The sequence below is a fragment of the Erinaceus europaeus genome, chromosome 2 (genome assembly GCF_950295315.1).
Source record: "Erinaceus europaeus chromosome 2, mEriEur2.1, whole genome shotgun sequence".
NCBI lineage: Eukaryota > Metazoa > Chordata > Mammalia > Eulipotyphla > Erinaceidae > Erinaceus > Erinaceus europaeus.
Window position 1 is genome coordinate 3,209,211 of NC_080163.1, and position 23,647 is coordinate 3,232,857.

Below are 23,647 nucleotides of genomic sequence, written 5' to 3' on the forward strand. Positions count from 1 at the left end.
CAAGATTTATTCAGGCTCATGTTAACGGAGGCGGTGGGAGAAGGATGGAGACCCCCCCCACGACATGTCGCAGAGGGGAGGAGGAGGAGGGAGGAACCCCCTGCCCCCGTGAGAGAGGCTGGGGGAGGGGGAGGCTCGCTTCTTTTTTGCATTTTTTTTCTTAAAAATATAAATGTATTTCTCTGCATCGTCACGTCCCTGGGGCACCCAGCTGGCCGGCCGTCGGGCCACAGGGCGGGGAGAGGAGGAGGGTGCAAGTCTGGTGGAGGTGGGGGCGAGGGCCACCTCACAGGGCCCCGTGCTGGGCCTGGTAGCGCGACAGCACCGCGCGATAGTGGGACAGTTCCTGGCGCACGGCCACCACCTCCTGCCGCAGCAGGGCGTTCTCCTTCTCCAGGAAGGCCGCCCGCACCGAGATCTGGTTCTCCTTGAGTCGCCGGGCGTCCCGCGACCGCTTGGCCGCCTCGTTATTCTTGTACCTCCGGCTCCAGTACTTCTCATCCTGGGGGTGAGGGGGAGAGGAGGCAGGCACTGAGATCCAGGGGTGGGGGGCTGAGGGCAAACTCTGCATGGCCTGTGAGCCTTCAAGAACCCCCAGCGTTACTTATTATTGGATAGAGACAGAGAAAATGAAAGAAGATAGAGAAGAGATAAAGGGAAAGAGACAAGACACCAGCAGCCCCGCTTCACCACTCCTGAGGATTTCCCCCTGCAGGTGGGGCCCAGGGGCTTGAACCCGGGTCCTTGCGCACTGTAGTGTGTGCTTAACCAGATGTGCCACCGACTGGCCCCATTACTTTTATTTATTTAAGATTTGTTAGTGGGGCTGCGGAGACATCATAATGGTTATGTAGAAAGACTCCCGTGCCTGAGGCTCTGAAGTTCCGGGCTTAATCTTCAGCACCATCTGCCAGAGTTGAGCAGTGTCCTGGCCTATCTCTTTCTTTCTGTATCTGCCATTGTTAATGAGATGGAGAAAGAGAGAGTGCTAGAGCATCATTCTGGCACATTCCAGGCCAGAGATGGAAGCTGGGACCTCATGCTTTGAAATCCAGTGCTGTAGCCACAGCGCCACCTTTGGGCCACTAAATATATCAACCCTAGCGATCAAGGGGGTGACAGATGTCGCAGCCAGATCGCCCGCACATCCAATGGCCACTAAATATATCTTGTCTCTTTCCCTCTCTTTCCCTTTCCTCTTAATTTCTCTCTGTTTCTACGCAATAATAAATAAAATATTTTCAAAAATAAGCATGTGCTGAGAGATAAAAGCACTGGACTCTCAAACATGAAGTCCCGTGTTCAATCCTCAGCAGTACCTGTACCAGAGTGACGTCTGGTTCTCTTATCTCCTCCTATCTTTCTCATAAATAATTAAAATCTTAAAAAGAAAAGCCAGAGCCAGAGCCACAGAGTTCTGGGAAAATAAATAAATAAAACTAATGACAAGCCAGGAGAAGCACTAGGGCTAGACAGCTGAACTCTATGGGGTCCTGGAGCCCGGTGGGGGCACACCTAGTTAAATGCACCTGTTACTATGTGCAAGGACCCAGGTTCAAGCTCCTGCACGCCACCTGCATGGGGGAAAACTTCATGAGCAGTGAAGCAAGTGTCCCTCTCCCTATCTCCTATTCTCCTCTTAGTTTCTCTTTATCCCACCAAAGAAAGAAAAAAAAAATGTATGGGGTCTTGTGGACTGGGAGGTAGTATAGTTGATCAGATGCTGGACTCTCATGTAGGCATGAGGTCCTGAGTTTGAACCCTGGCACTGCATGTGCTAGTGAAGCTGTTTCTTTCTCTCCACGCTTGTGTTAACAAATGCATCTTTGAAGAGAAAAAACAAAACAAAACAAAAACACAAGTTGGGGAGATAGCATAGTAGTTTTGCAAACAACTCTCATGCCTGAAGCTCCAACATGACAGGCTTAATCTGCAGCAACACCGAGTCAGAGCTGAGCAGTACTCTGGTAAAATAAATATTTTTTTCATACGTATATATATAGAGAGAAAGAGAGAGACAGGGGGAGATAGAGAAAATAAAAGACAGAAACTGAGGGAGGGGAGTCGGGCGGTAGCACAGCACGTTAAGTGCACGTGGCGCAAAACGCAAGGACTGGCTTAAGGATCCTGGTTCGAGCCCCCGGCTCCCCACCTGCAGGGGAGTCGCTTCACAGGCAGTGAAGCAGGTCTGTCGGTGTCTGTCTGTCTCTCCCCCTCTCTGTCTTCCCCTCCTCTCTCCATTTCTCTCTGTCCTATCCAACAACAATGACAGCAATAACAACAATAATAACTACAACAATAAAGCAACAAGGGCAACAAAAGGGAATAAATAAATATTAAAAAAAAAAAAGAAAGAAACTGAGGGAGGTAGCGCAGTGGGTTAAGCAAAGCGCAAAGACCAGCGCAAGGATCCTGGTTCAAGCCCCCGGCTCCCCATCTGTAGGGGAGTCGCTTCACAGGCGGTGAAGCAGGTCTGCAGGTGTCTGTCTTTCTCTCCCCCTCTCTGTCTTCCCCATCTCTCTCCATTTCTCTCTGTCCTATCCAACAACGACATCAATAACAACTACAATAAAACAACAAGGGCAACAAAAGGGAATAAATAAAAACAAATATTAATATTAAAAAAAGACAGAAACTGAGAGGGTGTGGGGAAGATAGGAGGGAGGGGAGAGAGACGCACACAACTACAGCACTACTTCACTCCCCCTGCAGGTGGGGAGCAGAGACTTAAACCCAGGTCCTTGCACATGGTAACATGTGCACTTAACCAAGTGCGCCACTACCCAACCGCATATAAGTAATTTTTTTTAAAAAAGGAAGAAACAAAAGTAAAGTAGTAGCCTGGGAGGTAGACAAAATATTCACTGTTTAAGTATGGGGTCCTATCACCGGCACTGAATATCCCAGAGTAATGCCCTGGTTCTCTCTCATGTTAATAAATAAATATATATTTTAAATTAATTATTTATTTTCCCTTTTGTTGCCCTTGTTTTTTATGTTGTAGTTATTATTATTGTTGTTATTGATGTCATCGTTGTTGGACAGGACAGAGGGAAATGGAGAGAGGAGGGGAAGACAGGGGGAGAGAAAGGCAGACACCTGCAGACCTGCTTCACCGCCTGTGAAGCGACTCCCCTGCAGGTGGGGAGCCGAGGGCTCGAACTGGGATCTTTACGCCGGTCCTTGCGCTTTGCGCCACATGCACTTAACCCGCTGTGCGACCGCCGGACTCCCTAACAAATACTTTAAAAAATTTCCCCTCTCTGTCTTCCTCTCCTCTCTCCATTTCTCTCTGTCCTATCCAATAATAATAACAACGATAAACAAGGGCAACAAAAAGAGAAAAAATGGTCTCCAGGAGCTGTGGATTCGTAGTGCAGGTACCGAGGCCCAGCAATAACCCTGGAGGCAAAACAATAATAAAATTAAATTTTAAGGGGAGTCGGGTGGTAGCGCAGCGGGTTAAGCACAGGTGGCGCCAAGCTCACCGACCAGCGGAAGGATCCCGGTTTGAGCTCCCGGCTCCTCACCTGCAGGGGAGTCGCTTCACAGGCGGTGAAGCAGGTCTGCAGGTGTCTGTCTTTCTCTCCCCCTCTCTGTCTTCCCCTCCTCTCTCCATTTCTCTCTGTCCTATCCAACAACGACAACATTGATAACAACAATAATAACTACAGCAACAATGAAATATAAGGGCAATAAAAGGGAAAATAAATAAATACATATTAAAAAATTAAAAAAATATTTGTGAAGGGGGCCAGGTGTTGGTGAACCAGGTTGAGTGCACATGTTACAATGCACAAGGACCTGGGTTCAAGCCCCCAGTTCCCACCTGCAGGAGGAAGCTACACAAGTGGTGAAGCAGTGCTGCAGGTGTCTCTCCCTATCTCCCCTTACCCCTCTCAATTTCTCTATCAAAAAAAAAAAAAAATATATATATATATATATATAAAATAAGGAGCAGAACATCACCCTGGGACATGTGATGGCAGAGACCAACACAGGATTCTCATATGTTTAAGTCCAATGGTCTGGTCATTTCTCCACCCCTTGGGCCACACGCTAGGGTTGCTTCTTACAGGCAGTGAGGCCCAAGGGATGCCTGCTGTGAGATGAGTACTCAAGAGTCTGTCCTCTTAGGATTCTGAGTGCTTCCCACCCAAACACTGTGCTCCAGTCTGCCCTGTGCAGCGCTGACCCCAACCCTACTCACTCCTCAAAGGGCCCGCAGTTAACTCTGGGTTGCTAGGTTGCTAAGGGTGTTTATTCTCTAGCAACCCGGCTTACAAGAGCTGAGGGCTTCTCCCAGTGAAAAGCACTGCCCTGAACATCAGCCTCCAAGATCCCGTTGCTATGGAAAGCCTAGACTCCCTAGTGATAGGGCTGGGTATCCTATAAAATCTTCCTAGCAATCTGGGCTCACTTGACCTGGTTGCCAAGGCAACCTCATGGTGCCTCAGGAAATAAAAAAAAAAAAGAGAGAGAGAGAGAGCTAAGTGGTCCCAGTGACCACAGCCAGTCTCTGACCCACTGGCCTTGAATGGAGGTCAGGGAGACAGCTCCTTCCACACAGCCTCTGGTTAGGATAAGAATCTTCCCTGTGGGGGAAACAACTCATCAATTAGAGCCATGGATCACATGTACCAGAGTGCTGCTCTGGCTTCTCTCGCTCTTGCTCTCTCTCTCCCTCTCCTGTGAAACTATCATATGAAATAAACAAATCTTCCTCCAGGGAAGGGGTGGGTGGGGAGTGGGGTGGTGGTTGCTCAAGCCTGGGATGTGGGCACGCCAAAGCAGGCGCACTATCCTGGTTAGCTGTTTGCCAGTCCTAAAAGATCATCTGTAAGGGTCAGGGTGATAGCATGGTAGTTATACAAACACTTCCATGCCTGAGGTTCTGAGGTCCCTGATTCAATCCCCAGTATCATTCATTATAAGCCAGAGCTGAGCAGTGATCTGGTCAAAATGATGATGATGATGATGATGATGATAGCAGCAGCAGCTGCCAGGCTAGGATATTGCCGCTTTCAGTTTGGCTTATCAGCTGGTCCCTGTTGCTTACACAAGGTCAGGTAAAAACCAGACAAAATTCCTGCTATGGGGGCGACCTCAGAATAGGCAAATGTGGGCCAAGGAGACAGCATAATGGTTATGCAAAAGGACTTTCATGCCTGAGGCTCTGAGGACCCAGGTTCAATCCTCAATACCACCATCAGCCAGAGCTGAGCAGGGCTCTGGTAAAAAACAAAACCAAAGGGAGTCGGGTGGTAGCGCAGCAGGTTAAGCACACATGGCGCAAAACCCAAGGACCGGCATAAGAATCCCGGTTCGAGACCCTGGCTCCCCACCTGCAGGGGAGTTGCTTCACAAGCGGTGAAGCAGGTCTGCAGGTGTCTTTCTCTTCTCCCCTCTGTCTTCCCCTCCTCTCTCCAATTCTCTGTCTTACCCAACAATGAGGACATCAGTAACAATAACAATAATAACAACAACAAAAAAAAAACAAGGGCAACAAAAGGCAATAAAAAAATATTCAAAAAAAAATTGGGAAAGACTCTGCTAGAAAGATGCAGTTACTGCCTAAAGCACACCCAAATCAGAATGGGGTGTCCCTGACTGTTAACAGGAATCTGAGGCCTGTCACAGATGAGTATTCAATGCCCAGGAAAGACAGCCTGCAGAGACCGGCTCTCTGGATCCTGAGGAGATGCAATCCCTGCAAAGGAAGCTCCAAAAGGGACCAAAAGATCAGTGCCAGCCCGGCTGGCTGCTGAAAGAGACAGTCTGATGGACAGCTGCTATGGGGTGCTGTCCTCAGCAACTGGGCCCCAGAAGGCCTGAGCCAGTTCCAGTGAGGACTTGGGAACCTCTAAGTGGGTCCAGCAGGGCTGAAGCCTGTGTCCCTTAGGGACACCAACCCCTAAAGCATGTGGGAGCTGGGAGAGGGGGCCTGGAGGAGGGATAACTCAGCTGGCAGAATGCAGGACTTGTGTGCCGAGACTCCATTTCTGGTGCTGCACATATGGGAATGGTGCTCTGGCTTCTTCTCATTTATGTGAAACTCTATCTGACATGACATAAGTACACCTTGTGCTTAGGGAAGTGGCACAGTGGATAAAATGCTGTACTCTCAAGCACGAGGTCTCCATGAGTTCGGTCTCCAGCAACATATGTGCCAGGATGTGTTTTTCTCTTTCTCTTCTCTCTTAATAAGTAAAATCTTAAAAAAGCAAGAATAAAACAAAACAAAAAAAGAGGAAAAGAAAATTAAAAGAAGAAAAAGAAATGCTTAAAATTTAATTCATTAGAAGGGTCAGGTGGTGGTACACCTGACTGAATGCACATGTTACAATGCACAAGGACCTGGGTTCAAGTCGCTGGGTCCCACGTGTGGTGGGGGAAGGTTCTCGAGTGATGAAGCAGTGCTGCAGGTGTCTCTTTCTCCCCACCCCCTTTTAAAAAGGTTTTATTTATTAATCAGTGAGAAAGATAGGAGAGAGCAAAAGAATCAGACATCACTCTGGTATATGTGCTGGCAGGTACTGAACTCAGGATTTCATGCTTTAGAGTTCAATGTTTTATCTACTGTGCCACCTCCTGGACCTCTCTTTCTCTGTGTGTGTGTGTGTCTCCCCCCCTCAATTTCTTTGTCTCTATCCACTCAATAAATATGTAAGTAAATAAAATTAAAACGAAAGACTTCAAATTCATTAATTATGCTGGGATGATAACACAATGGTTCTCCAAGAGGAAGACTCTGGGAGCCATGGCAGGGGGTGGGGGCTTGTGCCAACGGTGGCAGGGTGCTCTCCCTGCTCTCTCTGGCTGGGTGCTCACCTTCTGCTCCTCTGGTACCTGGATCTTGCGAGCTTTCTTCATGATGGGCTGGGGCTTAAGTTCCTCCTCTGAGAAGCGATGTCTCCGGGGGTCAAAGGTCTCATGGCCAGGAATGCTGGACAGGGCTAGATCGGCAGGGTCAGGTTCAAAGGTCATCAGCACCTCCACCGTGTCTGGGTCCACAGGGCTGGGTGTGTCCCGAGAGACCGGACCTTCGGGAAACAGAGGACATCAGCAGAGCAGTCATTGGCTTTGAGGAGGGGATTGGGTTGGGGGTGCCCCTCAGAGGCTGCTAGCTTCAAGCATCCTAGCCACCCCAAAGACAGGCAGTTGTGGACTCTTAACATAAGGACAGCCTGCCCAGGAACCAACCTCCCTGCTAGTCAACAGAGGAAGGATCCCTAAGCTTCAAAGATGCTTAGAAATCACGGGGCAAGGGGCTGAGTGGTGGCACACCTGGTTGAGCGCACCTGTTCTAGTGCGCAAGGACCCAGGTTCGAGCCCCTGACCCCACCTGCAGGGGGAAAGCTTCACGAGTGGTGAAGCAGGACTGCAGGTGTCTCTGTCTCTCTTCCTCTCTATCACCCCAGGCCCTCTCAATTTCTGGCTGTCTCTATCCTATAAATAAATAAAGATAACAAAACAAAAAAATCACGGGGCCAAGTCCACTTTTACAAACAGAGAAGCTCAGGTCCCATCAGAGATCTGAGCTTACACAGGAGGCAGGCAGGGCTCTTGTTCCTAAAACCTCGGGCCTTCGGATTCAGTGTTAACTTCTCTCCCATGGTCTGGCCAGATCCTTCCTGAACCCCTTTAACCAAGGCCTTAGACCCTCATCACCCCCAACCAGGCTGTGGTGGGGGTGGTGGAGAATCCAATGCACTGAAAAGGCTTCAGGTTATGACCCTTAATGCCTGCTAGCTCCGGAGAGTTAGGACAGAGAAGAGGCAATGGTTTGGAGGTTCCAGGCGGTTGGTGGGAGAGCTATGGCGGCCTGCGCCTTTAAGAGGGAGCGAGCCGGGGCCAGTTGAGGACACGGGTTGGGCCAAGTCACGTGCCACCGCCTGCTTTTCTTTCCCGCCCCGCCCCCCGCACCCTCCGGGCTCCAGACCCCGCCCCCTCCCGCGTGACCGCGCCTGCGCGGAGCGCCAGCCTCGGAGGAGGGAAGGGAGGACTCACGTGGAGTGGGAATGTGCAGCTGGGAAGGGAGGGCCCGGGTTCTGCCCAGAGGCCTGACCCGGGGCAGGTATATCAGGGTGTCCCATGCCCCATCCTTACCCCGGGAGGATGGGGAGCATCTTTTCTCTAACTCCCTCCACCTCCTTATCCCTGGGGAGCATAGATGGGCCAGCCCTTTCACCCCCACCCCTGGCTCCAATCCCATCGCGGCCGTCACAGGGCCCTTCTCTCCCAGGAATACTGAGAGCTCGGTTCTCGTCCCATGAAGGACCAGAACAGAGATCTCAGGCCTTCTCCCCTCCGGGAGCCAGGATCCTGACTCTTCCCATCAGAGGGTCCAGCAACTAGAGCTGTCAGTCCCTTCCATCCTGGGTGTGTGTGTGTGTGTGTGTGTGTGTGTGTGTGTGTGTGTGTGTAAGGGAGTCAGCAGCCTCTGCCTTCTTCCCTGTGGAGAGCCATCCGCTTGGAGGTCCAGATTCTGGGAGCCAGGAAATAACTCCTGGGCTCTGGACTCCCAGCCCCAGAATGTACTAGGGCCCGGACCCTTTGCCCACGTCGTGCAGAGAAACGCACACGATCTCTGGCCCGGGAACTGGGGCCCAAGTCCCTACTCTTCCTCTGGTCCAGTGTACACAGCCCTTGATCCCTGAGGAAACACCGAATCCGAACTCGTCTCCTGACCTCTCCAGGCTAAGGGAACCAGATTTGGGGGCGCACCCCCCTGCCCCCAATTCCGCGCAACCCCGCCCCCCGGGTCTAAGCCCCGCCCCCGCCGCTGCACCTGCGCGGTGGCCGCCGGCGGCCCCGAGGGCGGCCCGGGCCGGGGCGCGGCCGGGCGAGGAACGAGGGGAGGCCGAGCTGCAGGAGCCGGGCCCCGGGGAGGCTGCGGGGGTGCGCGCGGGCGAGGGCGCGGGCGACGGGCCTCCGGGGGGCGGCGGGCTGGGCGGGAGCCCGTGCTCCAGCAGGAAGGCGTCCAGGTCCACGTACTCCACGTCGCCGAAGGGCAGCGTCCGCTCCCATAGCAGTGGCGCCAAGAGCCCCGGGCCCGGCGTGGCCCCTGGGCGCCCCCGCGGGGACCCGCCGCCCACCACCGCCCCAGCCGGGGCGTCCGCAGGGCCCGCGGTCTCCAGGCCCGGCCCGGGGATCGTGGCCGCCGGCGGAGCCGCCTTGCGCTCCTTTTCCTTCAGGAGACCTGCGGGCCGGGGAAAGACCGGGCAGAATGGGGGAGGAGAGAGAGAGAGACGGTGAGGACACCCCGAATCAGAGAGATGCGGAAAAACAGCAAGACAGCGTGTGTGTGTGGGGGGAAGGGGGAAGATACCAGGAGTCATGGGCGAGAGAGAAGGGGGGGGACAGGCACTCAGAGAGGGAGAGTGACCCAGGAAGAAAGGACAGAGATCGAGAGAGAGAAACAGACTCAGAGAGGAGACGACAGAGATGGAGAAAGAGAGAGGGGGAGAGGACACCCCGAATCAGAGATATGCGGAAAGACAGCGGGGGAACAGATACCGGGAGAGGGAGAAGGGAAGGGACAGGAAGAGGGAGACAGAGAGAACATCCAGAGAGAGGCGACAGGCACTCAGAGAGGGAGAGTGACCCAGGAAGAAAGGGCAGAGATCGAGAGAGAGAGAGAGAAACAGGCTCAGAAAGAGGGGACGACAGAGATGGAGAGAAAGACAGAGAGAGCCAGAGACCCGGGAAAGGACATTGACAGAGGGGGACGGAAGTTTAGATGGAGGGAGGTACACAGAGCAGGAGGAGGATTGGGCAGGTAAGAGAAAAATGACAGCTCTGTGATTCCTCTGTAATCTTCCCCACTCCCCCTCCCGAGAGCCGTACCCCCCTCTTCCCCGCCCCCACACTCCGTAAGGGGCGGGAAGGGGCTCTATTCCTGGGGCACATTCCTCATCCCCAGGCTCCATGTGACCCTAGGAGGCCCCGCCCAAGCCCGTGTCACCACAGTGTGAGTATCCGACACGCCCCCTCCCTCCTCCCAGGACACCGGGGGTCCAGACTTGCAGGACTCAAAGAAGAGGGGGCTGGGCCCTGGGCACCTTGATCCTGGGGCAGCAGGTCGCTGAGGACCTGGAATTCTGGGCCCTCGGGGCAGCCGGTCTGGACCGCCCACTTTGGGGTCCTGAAGGATCTAGGGTCCTCAACACCTGAGCAATCGGGTAGATCAAGGTTGGAAGGACAGATTCAGCACGAAGAAGATGGCTGTGGACAGCCCCCGCCCTCCCGGTACTTGAATCCCTCAAGAATTTGAGAGTCTGAGTTGGGAGGAGGTGGGGGTTGGTTGGAACTCACAGCTGGCTGGTTCTTTGGGCTTGCTGGTCCCCTGCAGAAGGTTCCGCAGCCCAAGCAGCGCTCCCCCTCCCGGGGGGGTCCCGGTCAGCAGGGGGGCCGGGGTCCTGTCGCTCACGGGCCGCGCCATCGCCGGGCACCTGCCCCCAGGCTCACGGGCTCATGGAGAAGCCAGCGCCGGCCTGTCGAGCCAAGGCGCGCTCTCCAGTGGTTCCGGCGAAGGTTCTGCCCAGGGGCAGGTGAACCGAGCTTGCAAGCCTCCAGTATCCTGAACAACGCGAATCCTAGGAGCGACGGGGATGTGCAGTTCTCGGTGCAGAAACGTGCAACTCGAAAGGGTCCCGGGAGACCATGCAGTCTGGGTGGGGAGGTGATCAAGGCAAGGCAGGAGGTCGATTCTTTTTTTCGTTTCTTTTTTGCACCCGAGGTATCCAGGGGACACTAGGCGCTCCTTCTGCAAGGTGGGCGAGCCTGGCTGTTGCAAAATCTGCAGCTCACTCCCGCGAAGGCGCTTTGCAATCTGCACCGAGAGGTGTGCGCGGAGGGGCGGGGGAGGGGTGCTGGAGGAGGCGGCCGCCTTGAGGCGTGGCCAAAGCAAACTTCTTTCGCGGAAAGAAAAAAAAAAAGCCTAACCAAAACACCCGACGCCAGAGCGCACCCCTCCTCTTGGTCCCGCTCCTCCGGCCTTTAGGACCGTGCACCCCAGCCGCCTGCCTCCCTCCGGCTCAAAGCGCGAGCCAATCGCGGCTCGACCCCTGGAGGCTCACAGCCAATGGGACCCTCGGCTCCGCCGAGGCCCTGGAGGGTGCGGGGAGGGGCGCACAGCGTGGAGCCGCCTGGCCTTTCGAGGGGAGGGACACTGACCTACATTTGCCCAATGGGAGACGGTGCTGGGGGCGGGACAGTGACCCAGTTCGGGCCAATGAGGGAGGCAGGAGGGGGAAGCACATGGCTCCGCGCGTGCTGCCTGGAGGGGAGGGTGGGAGGAGGAGGAGGCAGTCCTTAAAGGGATCGCATTTACCAATGATTTTTTATTGGTGAGGGATTGCAGAAAGCCCCCTAAGCCCGAGGAGTGTGTTTTTTAAAAAATATTTATTTAATTTTAATGAGAGATGCAGAGTAAGAGGTCAGAGCATTGCTCAGCTCTGGCTTGTGCTGGGAATTGAACTTGAAACCTCAAGAGCCTTAGACATGAGAGTCTTTGGTTGTCTCTTTCAGACCGGAGAGCTTTTTGTTTTTTTAAGACGTATTATAAATGAGAAAGGAGAGAGAATCAGCATCACTCTGGTACTCGTGATATCGGGAATCGAACCCAGGTCCTAATACTTGAGAATCCAATGCTCCATCCACTCTGCCACCTCCCCTGTCACACAGGAGTGGGGCTTAAGAACAGGGAAACTGGGTTTCTCAAAGAAGGCTGCTCTTTGGTACCCAAACGTTTATCCATCGCGCCCAGAATCAGACTATTGAGAAACCGGAAGTGTTCTGTCCCTTTAATAGCACTGTTTTTTTTGGGGGGGAGGTTTGCTCCCCTCCCTAAGTGAGGGAGGCTTGGGAAGGGCAGGTGCATTCCTCGCTGGGGGAGTCTCAGCGACCGTGGAGGGCACCGTCCACTGGAAGACAGACGACACAGGTTGGAGGGAGTGAGAGTAGGGCAGGACAGGTTTGGGTGTGCTGGGGGGCGTGCAGGGGACGAGGGCTCCTCTACCCGGAGGTCCAGGCTAGGGAAGTTGAAAGCTTATTCCACACTGGTTCTGGGCTGAACCACAAGGAGGGTGAAGGAGTAGTGCTTGGATTTCAGCGTTAGGCTGGACCACGTGGAAGACATTCATGGGGGGAGTCTGGGCTGCACCAGCCAGAAGCATTAGGAAGGGCAGAGGGCTGAACCATGTGGGTTTTCTCTGTGTGTGTGTGTGGGTGGGGGGTGTCATATTTATAAAAAGAGGACCATTTGGGAATATCATTTTGGAAAGTCATAGTACTAGGACCTTTTGAGCAAACTTTCATCGTACCACTAGGCAGCCAGGGGAAGGGGCAAGTTGCAACTCATGGACCAGCAAGGGACTGTGACAGGGAGGAGAGCTGGACCACAGAGGGAGGACGGGCGAGTAAGCAAAGCCCTAAAGAAGTCGCACAGGGAGGAGTGGGAGAGTTGGGCTGGATCCTACTGAAATCTCTTGGGGAGACACACAGGCGGGTTTAGACCCAGACATGGAGGCGTGCAGACTGGACCATACCATGCAGGCGGTAGTTGGGGCCTCGGCAGCGCCTCTCCGGGTGCCGGGGATCCCTGTTGCCTCTCAAGGCTCTGTGGGCCAAGGGCTGCAGGGGCCGGCCATTCCCGCTGAGGCTCTGGAAGATCTGGGATGGAGGATTTTGGCTCAGAAGTCTCAGGGAGTGCATCTGCGGTGGAAGGGGAGGTGGAAGCTGAGCGTGAATGATGAATGGTCCCATAGATCTAACAGGGAATCCCCGCCCCCCCTGGAGAGGTGGGCGGGGTTTTTTCGGCTCCGCCCACGTAGCTAGTGGGCGGGGAGTGGCTTGTGCTGTACGCCAGGTATAGGGACAGGAGAGAGGGTCACCTGGAGGGAGGTGATATTGAGGGCCCGGTCAATGAGAATCCAGGTGACAGTCTCCGAGCAGGGCGGGGTGCTGAGGGAACCCTGATAGGTGATGAAGCCGAAGGACTCAGGAAAGAGGAGCTCCAGGCTCAGATCTTGAAGAAAGTAGGCATCATCTGTGGGAAGAGCAGGCCAGAGTGAAAAGGGGGTGGGGGAAGCTCCCTTCTTGCCTGCCCCCAAACAGCTAGGACTTACTCTTGTAGGAAATTCGGGTGATGGTGTCACGGTTAAGAAGGCGGCTGAGGAACGGGTTTGAGCTGCCAGCCACCTGTGTGTGGGGAAGAGGTGAGCTCAGAGGTCTAAGCTCCTCATTCTTCCCCTCTGGGACCCTAGGGTCTGGACCTCCTAGCTTCCACTTTCTCAAGACCCCAGGTTCCAGTATTATGTAGAGCACTGGATTTGCACAAATGAGATACCGAGTTCAAGTCCCATCACCATATATACTGGAGTGATATTAGGGCTCTCTCACTTATTTGTTTTTGTGATACTGGGGCCTCATGCATGGTCAGTCCCACAGCTCTGGACCAATCCCCTCCCCTTCTTTTTCTTATTGCTGAGAAACAGAGAAGAGAGTGGGGGGTAGATAGCATAATGGTTCAGTGGCAGCTTAATAGGCAAAAAAAAAAAAAAAAAAAGATAGCATAATGGCTCTGCAGAGACTTTCACGTCTGAGGCTCGAAAGCCCTAGGTTCAATAAGCCAGAGCTGAGTAGCGCTCTGGTAAGAGACAGAGGAGAGAGAGAAAGGTGGAGAGACATCAGCACTATGCTATCACTGGTGGAATTTCTCCTGGTGCTGTGGTGCTCTCATGTGATGCTGGGGCTTGAACATAGGCCATTCAACATGATTAAGGTGCATCCTCTACTGGGCGAGCTATCTCCCAACCTGGGGTTCTCAAAAAAACATTAAGTAAGTAAATAAATAAACAGAGGCTCCAGACTCCAGGTAGCGCACACACCGCCATGTGTGACAATCCGGGTTTGGACTCCTGGCCACCATATGGGACCACCATGGAAAGGGGAAGCATCCTAAGCTGTGTGCGGCTGCTGTGGTGTCTCCCCCTCTTTCTCACTCTTCCTTCTCTCTCCCCTCTCCCTCTGTGTTTTCACCCTCTGCTGGAGGAAGAGAGAGTGGTGGAATTAAACACCAGCAAAGCACTGGTGTCAGTGAAAAACAAAACACAACAAACAGTGCAGGTGCTCAGCCCGCCCTCCCTCCCTGTGAATGTTCCCTGCACTCACATTAACAAAGAGGCTGAGGATGGCCAGGCCATTGGGGCCCCTGGAGGCAGCACTGAGGTTCCCGTAGAGCTCTTGGTTGAAGTGGATGAGCTGTACCTGGGAAGGGAGCACAGAAAGTGTGTGGGGTGGGGGTGGGGGGTTTCCCCAGCAAGGGGAGCAGTGAATAGGCCCAGCTCTGGGCCTTAGGGTGGCCTAAGTCAGGTTAAAAAAAAAAAAGTCAGTGGGCAGGCAGAGCACAAGACTTGCATGTGTGAGGTCCTAAGTTCCATCCCTGGCATTGCATATGCTCAAAACTCTGGTTCTCTCTCTGCATTCTTAATAAAATCCTTAAGCTATGTCATCAATTAATAAATCGATTAATAAATGGATCCTTAATAAAAGAGTTAGTGCTCAGGAGAGGAGTAACTGTTCTGTGGCTGAGGCTGGGGTGAGGTGTCGAGTGGAAGGGGAAGTGGGAGGAATCGGTCAACTGTGTAGCAAAGGTCAAGGGTCAGAGTGGGCCCCACCTCTGCTGAGAAGCCCTGGTGGTTGATCTGGTGCTCGGAGCCAGCTCCATCTCGAGCCCCAAATAGCAGGCGCAGCTCACTGAGACGATGGCTATAGAGGAGGGGCCCCCCAGACACGTTGACCACAGGCCGGGGAGCAGGCAGAAAGGACACGTGGCGGCCGGTGTTGTACAGGGTTCCCCGGAGCTGTGGGGAGAGGGGGAGGCACCCCTGCAGGAGAGCATCTGCCTCCTGCAGTCCACCCACTGTGCCCTTCTTTCACTTCTTCACGCCTGGCCCCTGTGTGCAGGTGCACGTTGGGGAGTCTTACTCCACAGATATTTATTGAATCACTGCATGTGTTGTGTAAGCCAAGAGCAAGGAACAAACTGACAAAAAAATCCGGCCCTGGGAGGTGGGGAGAGCCTGTCTTGCATGCACTGTGTCCTAGGTTTAATGCCTAGAGCAAAGAAAAAAAGAGGCACAGGTAATAGTGTACTCAGTTGAGCACGCAGTATGGCTAGCAAGGACCTAGTTCAAACCCCTGGTCCCCACTTACAGAGAGGTGAGGGAGGAGGTGGTGGGGAGCTTCACCAGCCGTAAAGCAGGGCTGCCAGGTATCTCTCTCCTTATCTCCCCCTCCACTCTCAATTTCTCTCTGTCCTATCAAGTAAATGAATTAAAAAAAAAAAAAGACAAAGCAAATAAAACACCCTAAGCATGCTTTGGTCTCTCTTAAAAAAAAAGTGGGGGTGACAGCATAATGGTTCTGCAATGTGACTTTCATGCCTGAGGCTCTAAGGTCCTCAGTTCAATCCCCAGCATCACCATAGCCAGAGTTGAGTAAGGCTCTGGTTAAAAATGAATGAATGGGGAAAAAATGAACGAATGGGGAGTCGGGCGGTAGTATAGTGGGTTAAGCACACATGGCATAAAGCACAAGGACCAGTGTAAGGATCCCGGTTTGAGCCCCCAGCTCCCCACCTGCAGGGGAGTCCCTTCACAGGTGGTGAAGCAGGTCTGCAGGTGTCTGTCTTTCTCTCCCCCTCTCTGTCTTCCCCTCCTCTCTCCATTTCTCTCTGTCCTATCCAACAATGACGACAACAAGAATAAGTACAACAATAAAACAACAAGCGCAACAAAAGGGAATAAATAAATATTTTTAAAAAATAAATGAATGAATTGTAGTGGGATGGGAGGTAATTGGCCCAGTGTAAAGGCCAGGGTTCAATCTGTGGCACCACGTGAGGACATGGAGGCAATCCCATGGATAGTGAGGCAGTGCAGTGGCGGCTTTGCTCTATCTGTCTCTCACTTCTTATTTTCTCTCTAAATATCAAACAAACAAAACAAAAAAAAAAAAGAAGAAGAAGAGAAAGTAGCTGGGTCAGTGAGGCCACTTAGTGATGCCTGTGTGAGGCCCTGGGTTCACTGTCCAGTAATGCATTAAAAGTGACGCCAGCCAGCCTGCCTGTCTGCCTGCCTGCCTGCCTGGCTTTTTTCTAGAATACTGCTCAACTCTGGCTGAGGGTGGTGCTGGGGATTGAGTCTAGGACCTTGGAGCCTAAGGTATGAAAATCGTTTTGCCACTTGTAGAACCTGAACTGGAATTAGCGTATTGCACCAAAGTAAAAGACTCTGGCGTGGGTGGGTGGAGAGAATCCAGATCCAAGAAGGATGACAGAGGACCTAGTGGGGGTTGTATTGTTATATGGAAAACTGAGAAATGTTATGCTTGTACAAACTCTTGTATTTACTGTCGAATTGAATGTAAGACATTAATTCCCCAATAAAGAAATTTTAAAAAATCATTTTGCATAATCACTGTGCTAGTTCCCCTTCCTAAACATTGTTTTTTTTTTTTTTTTTTTTAGTATGGACAGTCAGGGACCCGATGCCCTGGGTAGAGCACTGAACTGCAAAGCATGAGGTCCTGACTTTTATCCCTGGCATCACATGTTCCAGAGTGACTGTGGTTCTCTCGGCCTCTTTCTCATAGACAAATAAATGTTTAAAATAATTTGTTTTGGGGACTGAGTGGTAGCATTCCCAGGAGAGCACACATGAATGGAGTCCACCCAGTGTTCACATTCAGAAGAACTAGGAGCTCTAAGAAAATGTAATGGGAGGTATCTCAGTGGATAAAGCATTAGACTCATAAGCATGGGGTCCTGGGTTAGATCCCTAGCATCACAAGTGCCAGAGTAGTGCTCTGGCTCTCTCTCCCTCTTGCTCATTAATTGAGAAAAAAATGAAAAACAAAGAACAATAACAAAAAAAAAAAAGACAATGTAGTGGGGAACCCAGATAGAATGGAGGGGAAAGCACTCCAGATAGGTTCCCAGGAGAAAGTGACATTTGAATGGACACTGAAGGTAAGTAGAGGCTAGTTACAGAGAAGGAAAAGGCCCTTCCAGGAAATGAGCAGGAGCAGCATGTGCAAAGGTCCTGGGGTGGCTTGCTTCAATGGGACCAGAACCCAGTGAGCAAATGATGAAGTCCTAGGGGCACCAGATGGGTCTTCTGGGCCAGGATTGGGGGTTTTGTATTTTTATTTTATTTTAAAACATTTAAAAACAACAAGGGCAACAAAAGGGAATAAATACATAAATATTCAAAAAATATTTAGAGTGAAGGTGGTTGAATGGAGCACCAATTTGTATGCCTGAGGCCCCAGAGGCTGAAGGTTCAATCTCCAGTATTTCTTATCCGCCCCCCCCAGTACTTCCTATGCCAAAGCTGAACAGTGCTCTGTTGGTCTGCTTCTAATTCTGCTTCTAAAACCTCTTCTGTTTCATTGGTTTAATCCCCCCTGCTTAACATTGTATTCTATTTACATAACCACTGTTAACTAAGCACCACCCTGCCTGCAGGGCATTGGCTTAATCCTCACTGGTTCATGATGTCTTTTTGCTCCGCCCCCTCTCCTTGTCACACCCTGATTTTCACCAATCTCTTTTCGCTCCACCCTCTCTATGTCACATCCTGTTCCACCCTACTTGGCGAGTATATATAAGGACAGGATTGTTATTAGAGATATGCTTAAATTGCGCTGCATTCCACATGAATAAAGAGATACTGCTTCCCAGCTCAGCCATGAGTCCCTGGTCATCTGTCTCCCACCCACGAAGCTAGCCCGGCAGTGCTCCTCTGGTCTCTCTCTCTGTCTAATTAAACTTCTCTCTCTCTCTCTCTCTCTCTCTCATTATCTCTAGGACTTCACTACTCTGAGTTGACTTTTTCCGGTATAAACAATGAAACGGGCCAGATAGTGACACACCTGCATATGTTCGAGCCCCCAGTCCCCATCTGCAGGAGGAAAGCTTTGTGAGAGGTGAAGCAGTGTAGTAGGTGTCTCTCTCCCTTCTATCTACCCCTTCCCTCCCGATTTCTGGCTGTCTCTATCCAATAAATAAATAGAGAGGATAAAAAAATAATAAAAACAAAAAGAATGAAACAGGTATAGAGGTAGGGAGTAGGGGAGGGGGTAATTTAATGGGGGCTGGGCTCAAACCTGGGTCATGCACATGGCAAAGCAGCATAGTATTCAAGTGAACTAAATTGCTTTCGGGCCTAAACAGTTTTATTTTGTGTGTGTGTGTGTGTGTGTGTGTGTGTGCGTGTATTTTTGCCACTGGGGCACTATGAATCCACTTTTCCTGGCAACCATTTTTCCATTTTATTGGATAGGACAGAAAGAAATTGAGGGGTGGAAGAGACAGAGAGAGGGAGAGATAGATGCTTGCAGACCTGCTTCAACACTTGTGAAACGTTCCCCAGCAGGGGCTGGAGCAGGGGACTTGAACCTGGATCCTTGCGTGAGTCCTTGCACTTCGGGTGTGCCACCACCTGGCCCCCAACAGTTTTTTTTTAAAATAAAATATTGGGCAGGGGAGATAACAGTGGTTATGCAAACAGACTCTCAAGCCTGAGGCTCCAAAGACCCAAGTTCAATCCTCCACACCACTATATGCCAGAGGTAAGCAATGTCTTGCTTTATTAATTAAGGGTGGTAGGGCAGCAGGTGGCCGGAAGCACAAAGACTGGAGTAAGGATCCCAGTTCGAGCCCCCGGCTCCCCACCTGCAGGGGAGTCGCTTTACAGGCGGTGAAGCAGGTCTGCAGGTGTCTGTCTTTCTCTCCCCCTCTCTGTCTTCCCCTCCTCTCTCCATTTCTCTCTGTCCTAGCCAACAACAATGACAACAGTAATAACTACAACAACAATGAAAAACAACAAGGGCAACAAAAGGGAATACATTCAAAAAAATATATAAAAATGGAAAAAAAATTACATAAATAAAACAAACATTAAATAGTTATTTAATTATTTCAAGAAAGAGAGAGGGGTAGTCCAAAGCTCACTCAGTGCTGGGGACTGAACCTGGGGCCTGTGCGTGAAGTTCTGCACTCCACCTGCTGAGCCAGCTGCCTCACCACTCTAGTTTGTGTTTTGTTTTGTTCTGTTTTGTTTTAAGCAAGGTCCTAGTGCATGTGCAGTTTCACCACCCCTACCTTTTCATTCACACAGAAAATGAGAGAGAGGGAAGGAGAGAGAGAGAGAGAGAGAGAGAGAGAGAGAGAGAGACTAGTACTGGAGCCTCCCCCAATGCCATAGCACCTCAGCCTGGCTCCAAACTGCACCGCATACCGGGCGAGGCATTCCCCTGCCTGGCGAGCCATCTCGGTTACACCCTGAGCTTTTAGTAACATACCACATGTAGCAGGGCCTTGGGTACGTGGCCAGTGCTATGTGTTTGCTTTATTACTAAACCTACTTGGAGAATTTTGAGCTGCAGAGTAGTATGATCTGGTTTGTGTTTTTATTTTATTATTTTCTTTCTTTCCTCTCTCTTTCTCTCTCTCTCTCTTTACCAGAGCACTGCCCAGCTCTGGCTTGTGGTGGTGCCAGGGATGAAACCTGGGATTTTAGAACCTCAGGCATAAAAGTTTATTCATAAAGTTCTGTGCTTTTGGGAGTCGGAGGTAGCACAGTGGGTTAAGCGCAGGTGGCGCAAAGCGCAAGGACCCCGGTTCTGGTCCCTGGCTCCCCACCTGCAGGGGAGTCGCTTCACAGGCGATGAAGCAGGTCTGCAGGTGTCTGTCTTTCTCTCCCCCTCTCTGTCTTCCCCTCCGCTCTCCATTTCTCTCTGTCCTATCCAACAACAACAACATCAATAACAACAATAATAACCACAACAATAAAACAACAAGGGCAACAAAAGGGAATAAATAAATATTTTTAAAAATTAAGAAAAAAAAAGTTCTGTGCTTTCTCCCTAGCCCCTGTTTGTGTTTTTAAATATCACTCTGGTTGTGGGGGAGGGGGATGACCAATGGGTCACGGAAAGCCGAGAGGCAGGGCAGCAAGGAAGCTCACCAGCCCAGGTGCAGGAGGAAGGTGGGGGACAAGGAAAGAGCTGAATGGCATTTGGCTGGAAGATCAAAAAGGACAGGCAGTGGAAACAGGGAAGGAGGGGTCAGGATGAAGAAGAGCTTGCTGGTTTCTGGCTTGTGCAACGGAGTGAGAGTGAGGGGTGGTGGTAGCTCTTAAGGAAAATATTTCAGAGGCATTGGTGGGGTCAGTGGTAGAGCATGTGTGTCCTCCATATCTGAGGCCCTGGATTTCACCTCTGGCCCCACGTGGCAGCACCACGGACAGCACCAAGGCAAAAAAAGGTGAACTCCATGGATGAGGGGATAGATTTTTTTTTAAAAAAATTTTATTTATTTATCCATGAGAAAGATAAGAAGAGAGAAAGAACCAGCCATCACTCTGGTGCATGAGCTGCTGGGGATCGAACTCAGGACGTCATGCTAGAGAGGCTGGTGCCTTTGGCCACTGTGCCACCTCCCGGACCAGAAGGGGATAGTGTTTTAGTCTCAAAATACAGGATGAAAATTGAGCTGGGGAGATAGTTCAGCTCTATCAGGCCTTTTCAAGGCATTGAGATCATTTCCTGACACTGCATTAAAAAATGGCTTTGTGAAGAGAACCAGGAGATAATTTACTTGGTTGGTAGAGTGCACACTCTTCTATGCACTAGGTCCCAGGTTCAAGACCCCAGTCACCGCTTGGGAGCACCTGCATGGGGGAAGCTTCATGAGCAGTAGAGAAGGGCTGTGGTGTCTCTCATTCTTTCTCTGTCTCCCTCTCACTCTATTCCCCCTTCTCCTCCATGTCAAATAAAAGAAAGGGGGGGGGGTCCTGCAGGGAGGAGTGAGACCCTGAAGAACAATAACTGTGGTGGGGGAAAAAAAATTGTGCGACACCACTGCCTGGGTTCAAATCCCAGCACTTGCACTTTCTGTGACCTCAAGCAAGTAACTTAACCTCTCTGTGCCCTGGTTTCTGCATCGATATTTCATGGGGACTTCAGTGAGTCTTGAGGGTTAATCACACTTCTAAAACATTTTGAGTGGGTGGGGGTGCAATGGATAAAGTGTTGGATCCTCTTGCAGGAGGTGTTAAGTTCAATCCCCAGCATCCCAAGTGCCAGACTCAGAGTGATGTTTTGGTTCTCTTTCCCTCTCTGCTTCTAATAAGCTGATAGATAAACCTTGAAAAAGAAGGGAGAGAGGAAAAGAGGAGAAAAGAAAACAAAGCAGTGCCTGGCACAGAAACCTTCTGTTTTCACCATTGCTTCTGGCAGTGTTTGTGGAGGGAAGATCAGGTGATGGATAGTTTTGCTCCAAAGTAAGGAGCCTCATGTGCAGCTAAGCGTGTCTCCCTAATTCCCCCAGTTCTGACCCCCCACTCCTGTTATCCCTCTTACCTTCTCTCCCCCAGTGCTGAGCCTCAGCGGGGGCAGAAAGGGGTCATACAGGACCCTCTTCAGCTCCACGTCCACGGGGCTCTGCCTCTTGCCCACCGCGCAGAGACTCCAGGCCGCGTTCACCAGGCCCCAGAAGGGAGGCCCTGGGGGCGGGGGCGGGGCCCGGAGGAGAGGGACTCAGAACCCCGACCGCATCCCAGCGCTGGGGTCCGGTGAGAAACCTGTGATCTGCACCCCTGGATAGCTGGAGAGGAAGGGGGACCTGGCCTTCGGGGGTCTGAGGGAGAATGGTAAGGGTTGGGGATCTAGAATTCAGGGTCCTGGAAAATTCTTGGAGGAGTTTCCCCACGCTCCCTTAAATACCGCTAAGCCGCTCTCAAGATTCCAACTGTAAGTCATTGGGAGGCAGAGGAAACTACAACTCCCAGTAGGCTTTGGGACTACCGGCTCCCCCATCCACTGCTGGCTTGCCCCTAGGGCCTATGGGAGTTGTAGTTTCTTCTGTCTCCCTGGTCCCGCAGCTGGATAACGACTATATTGGGGAGAGGAGTTGCAAGAGAGGGTTGAAGAAGGCCCTGGGGGGGCGTTGGAGTCACCCCACCTCTGGTGCTCAGCAGAAGCCGGGACCTACCTGCCTCTTTCCCTGCAAATACACACTACACACTCCCACCCTCAATCTCTTTCCTTCCACTCACTCCCACTCACTACTTGAAATGCGCATGTATAATGTCCCATGGTGAGCCGCTGGGGTTCAGAGGCTGGGCCCGTTCCTGAGGGAGGGAGGAGCTGGGAACTGGGGGCCAGGGGAGGAGGGGAAGAAGGTCTCTTGAATCTGAGAAGGGAGGTGCCTGGTGGCACCCGGACTCTGGGGGTCCCCGCCCCGGGGGTGGGGGGCTGTGGAGGGGTGGGCGTGCTGCACCTGGCACGAAGTTTCCCTGGAGATTTTCCTTGTAGCTCCACCAGTCCTCGGGGTCGGGCGCCGGTCCGATGTGAGCTGGGGAGACAGCAGCCTGAACCCCACTCCCCCGCACCCCTCCCTCACCCTCCCCGCCAGCGCTCCCTCTGGAGCTCCTGCCCCTCCCCCAGACCTTACCTGCCGCCCCCAGCGCAGCCCAGAGCACCAGCGCTCGAGGGGCGCTCAGACGAGCCGCACCCCCCATTCCCCGGGAGGCCTCGGAGCAACCCCTTCTTGGTGCCCTGCCCCCCCCCTCCTTCTTTTCTCAGCTCCTCCTTCACCTCTTCCTGGGACCCTGTCCCTCCAGGACGTCCAGTCTCCCCCCCCCTCCCCGATTCCCCCAAATACCCGGGCGACTAGAGGACTGAGGACCCCCCAACCCCACCCCAAACCACTCCTGTCCCCTCTCTGTGCGTCTCCTCCTAGCTCTCCTCTGTCCCTCCAACCGTCCACTCTCCCTCTCCTCCTCTCTGCCTGGCCCTGCTCCCTGGGGTTACCTCTGGTTTCCAATCCACACCCCCCTCCCCGCTGGCTTTTCATTAAGCGCTCCCGAGCCGCCTAACTCCATGTCTCCATCCTGCTTCGCCTCCTCCCTCGCTCCCCACCTCTCCTCTCCTGCCTCTCCCTTCCCTCCTTCTTCACCTCCTCCTCCCGCTCTCTCTCCACCTCCTCCTCTCCTGCCTCTCTTCTCTCGGCCTCTCTCCTCTCTCGTCCCTTCCTCCCTCCTCCCCCCTTCTTCTCTCTCTTCTGGGTGTTATTTAATTCTCCCCCTCCTTGTATGGGGGGCTGGGTGTGGAGAGGTCCTATTCCTGGGTTGCTGGGGGTGGGGTGCCCCGAAGGATGGCTGGAGAGATTCATCCCCGTGGTGCTGGGGCCCCGGGTGTGGTGGCCTGGACACCTGGGGCCCCCGAGCTGGCAGCATCCTCATCCTCCGCAGAAGGGGGCAGGGAGGGCGCTTAAGGTGGAGCTGGGGGAGCCGGCGCGAGTCTGGAGCTGCGGTCGCCCACCCCCGGCCATCGGGGGGAACCCTGAGGCTGGCGAGGTCCCTGATGGGAGCCTGCACTACAGTCCGCCGCCCCTGCCCGCGCTCCCCGCGTCCACCGCCCGGGGGCTGCCTTAACGCGGCTGCGGGATCCCCAGGGAGACCGGGGTGCGGTGAGCGCCGCTGGCCGCGAGGGGGAGGCAGAGAGCCGGCGAGGGAGAGAGGGGGCGGGAGAGGCGAGCGAGGCTGAGAGGTCGGTGAACTGCGGGGGTGGGAAG

General features: G+C 52.7%; 2 protein-coding genes and 1 long non-coding RNA gene across 5 annotated transcripts; 1 reads left to right on the forward strand and 2 right to left on the reverse strand.

Annotated features, from left to right (window-relative positions):
• Positions 1-102: 102 nt before the first annotated feature.
• Positions 103-11,001, reverse strand: DBP (D-box binding PAR bZIP transcription factor). The gene is made up of 4 exons (XM_060173898.1): positions 10,318-11,001; positions 8,792-9,202; positions 6,832-7,043; positions 103-502 (listed from the first exon to the last, which is right to left on the reverse strand). The coding sequence occupies exons 1-4, from the start codon at positions 10,442-10,444 to the stop codon at positions 287-289; spliced, it is 966 nt and encodes a 321-aa protein (XP_060029881.1). The 5' UTR covers positions 10,445-11,001; the 3' UTR covers positions 103-286.
• Positions 9,202-16,680, forward strand: LOC132533172 (uncharacterized). Of its 2 annotated transcripts, XR_009545085.1 has the most exons (3): positions 9,202-9,973; positions 13,139-13,220; positions 16,535-16,680. It is a non-coding gene; the product is annotated as an uncharacterized LOC132533172 (long non-coding RNA). The 2 variants fall into 2 exon arrangements; XR_009545084.1 differs by lacking the exons at positions 9,202-9,973; positions 13,139-13,220 and adding an exon at positions 9,995-10,251.
• CA11 (carbonic anhydrase 11) lies at positions 11,792-23,033 on the reverse strand. 2 transcript variants are annotated; one of them, XM_007536227.3, is made up of 9 exons: positions 22,526-23,027; positions 22,352-22,426; positions 21,433-21,575; positions 14,682-14,867; positions 14,176-14,271; positions 13,131-13,203; positions 12,897-13,051; positions 12,552-12,717; positions 11,792-11,927 (listed from the first exon to the last, which is right to left on the reverse strand). In XM_007536227.3, exons 1-9 carry the CDS (start codon positions 22,590-22,592, stop codon positions 11,902-11,904), a joined length of 987 nt encoding a protein of 328 aa, XP_007536289.1. In that variant the 5' UTR covers positions 22,593-23,027; the 3' UTR covers positions 11,792-11,901. The 2 variants fall into 2 exon arrangements, with proteins under 2 accessions (XP_007536289.1, XP_016049423.1); XM_016193937.2 differs by lacking the exon at positions 14,682-14,867 and having other exon boundaries at positions 22,526-23,033.
• Positions 23,034-23,647: the final 614 nt, after the last annotated feature.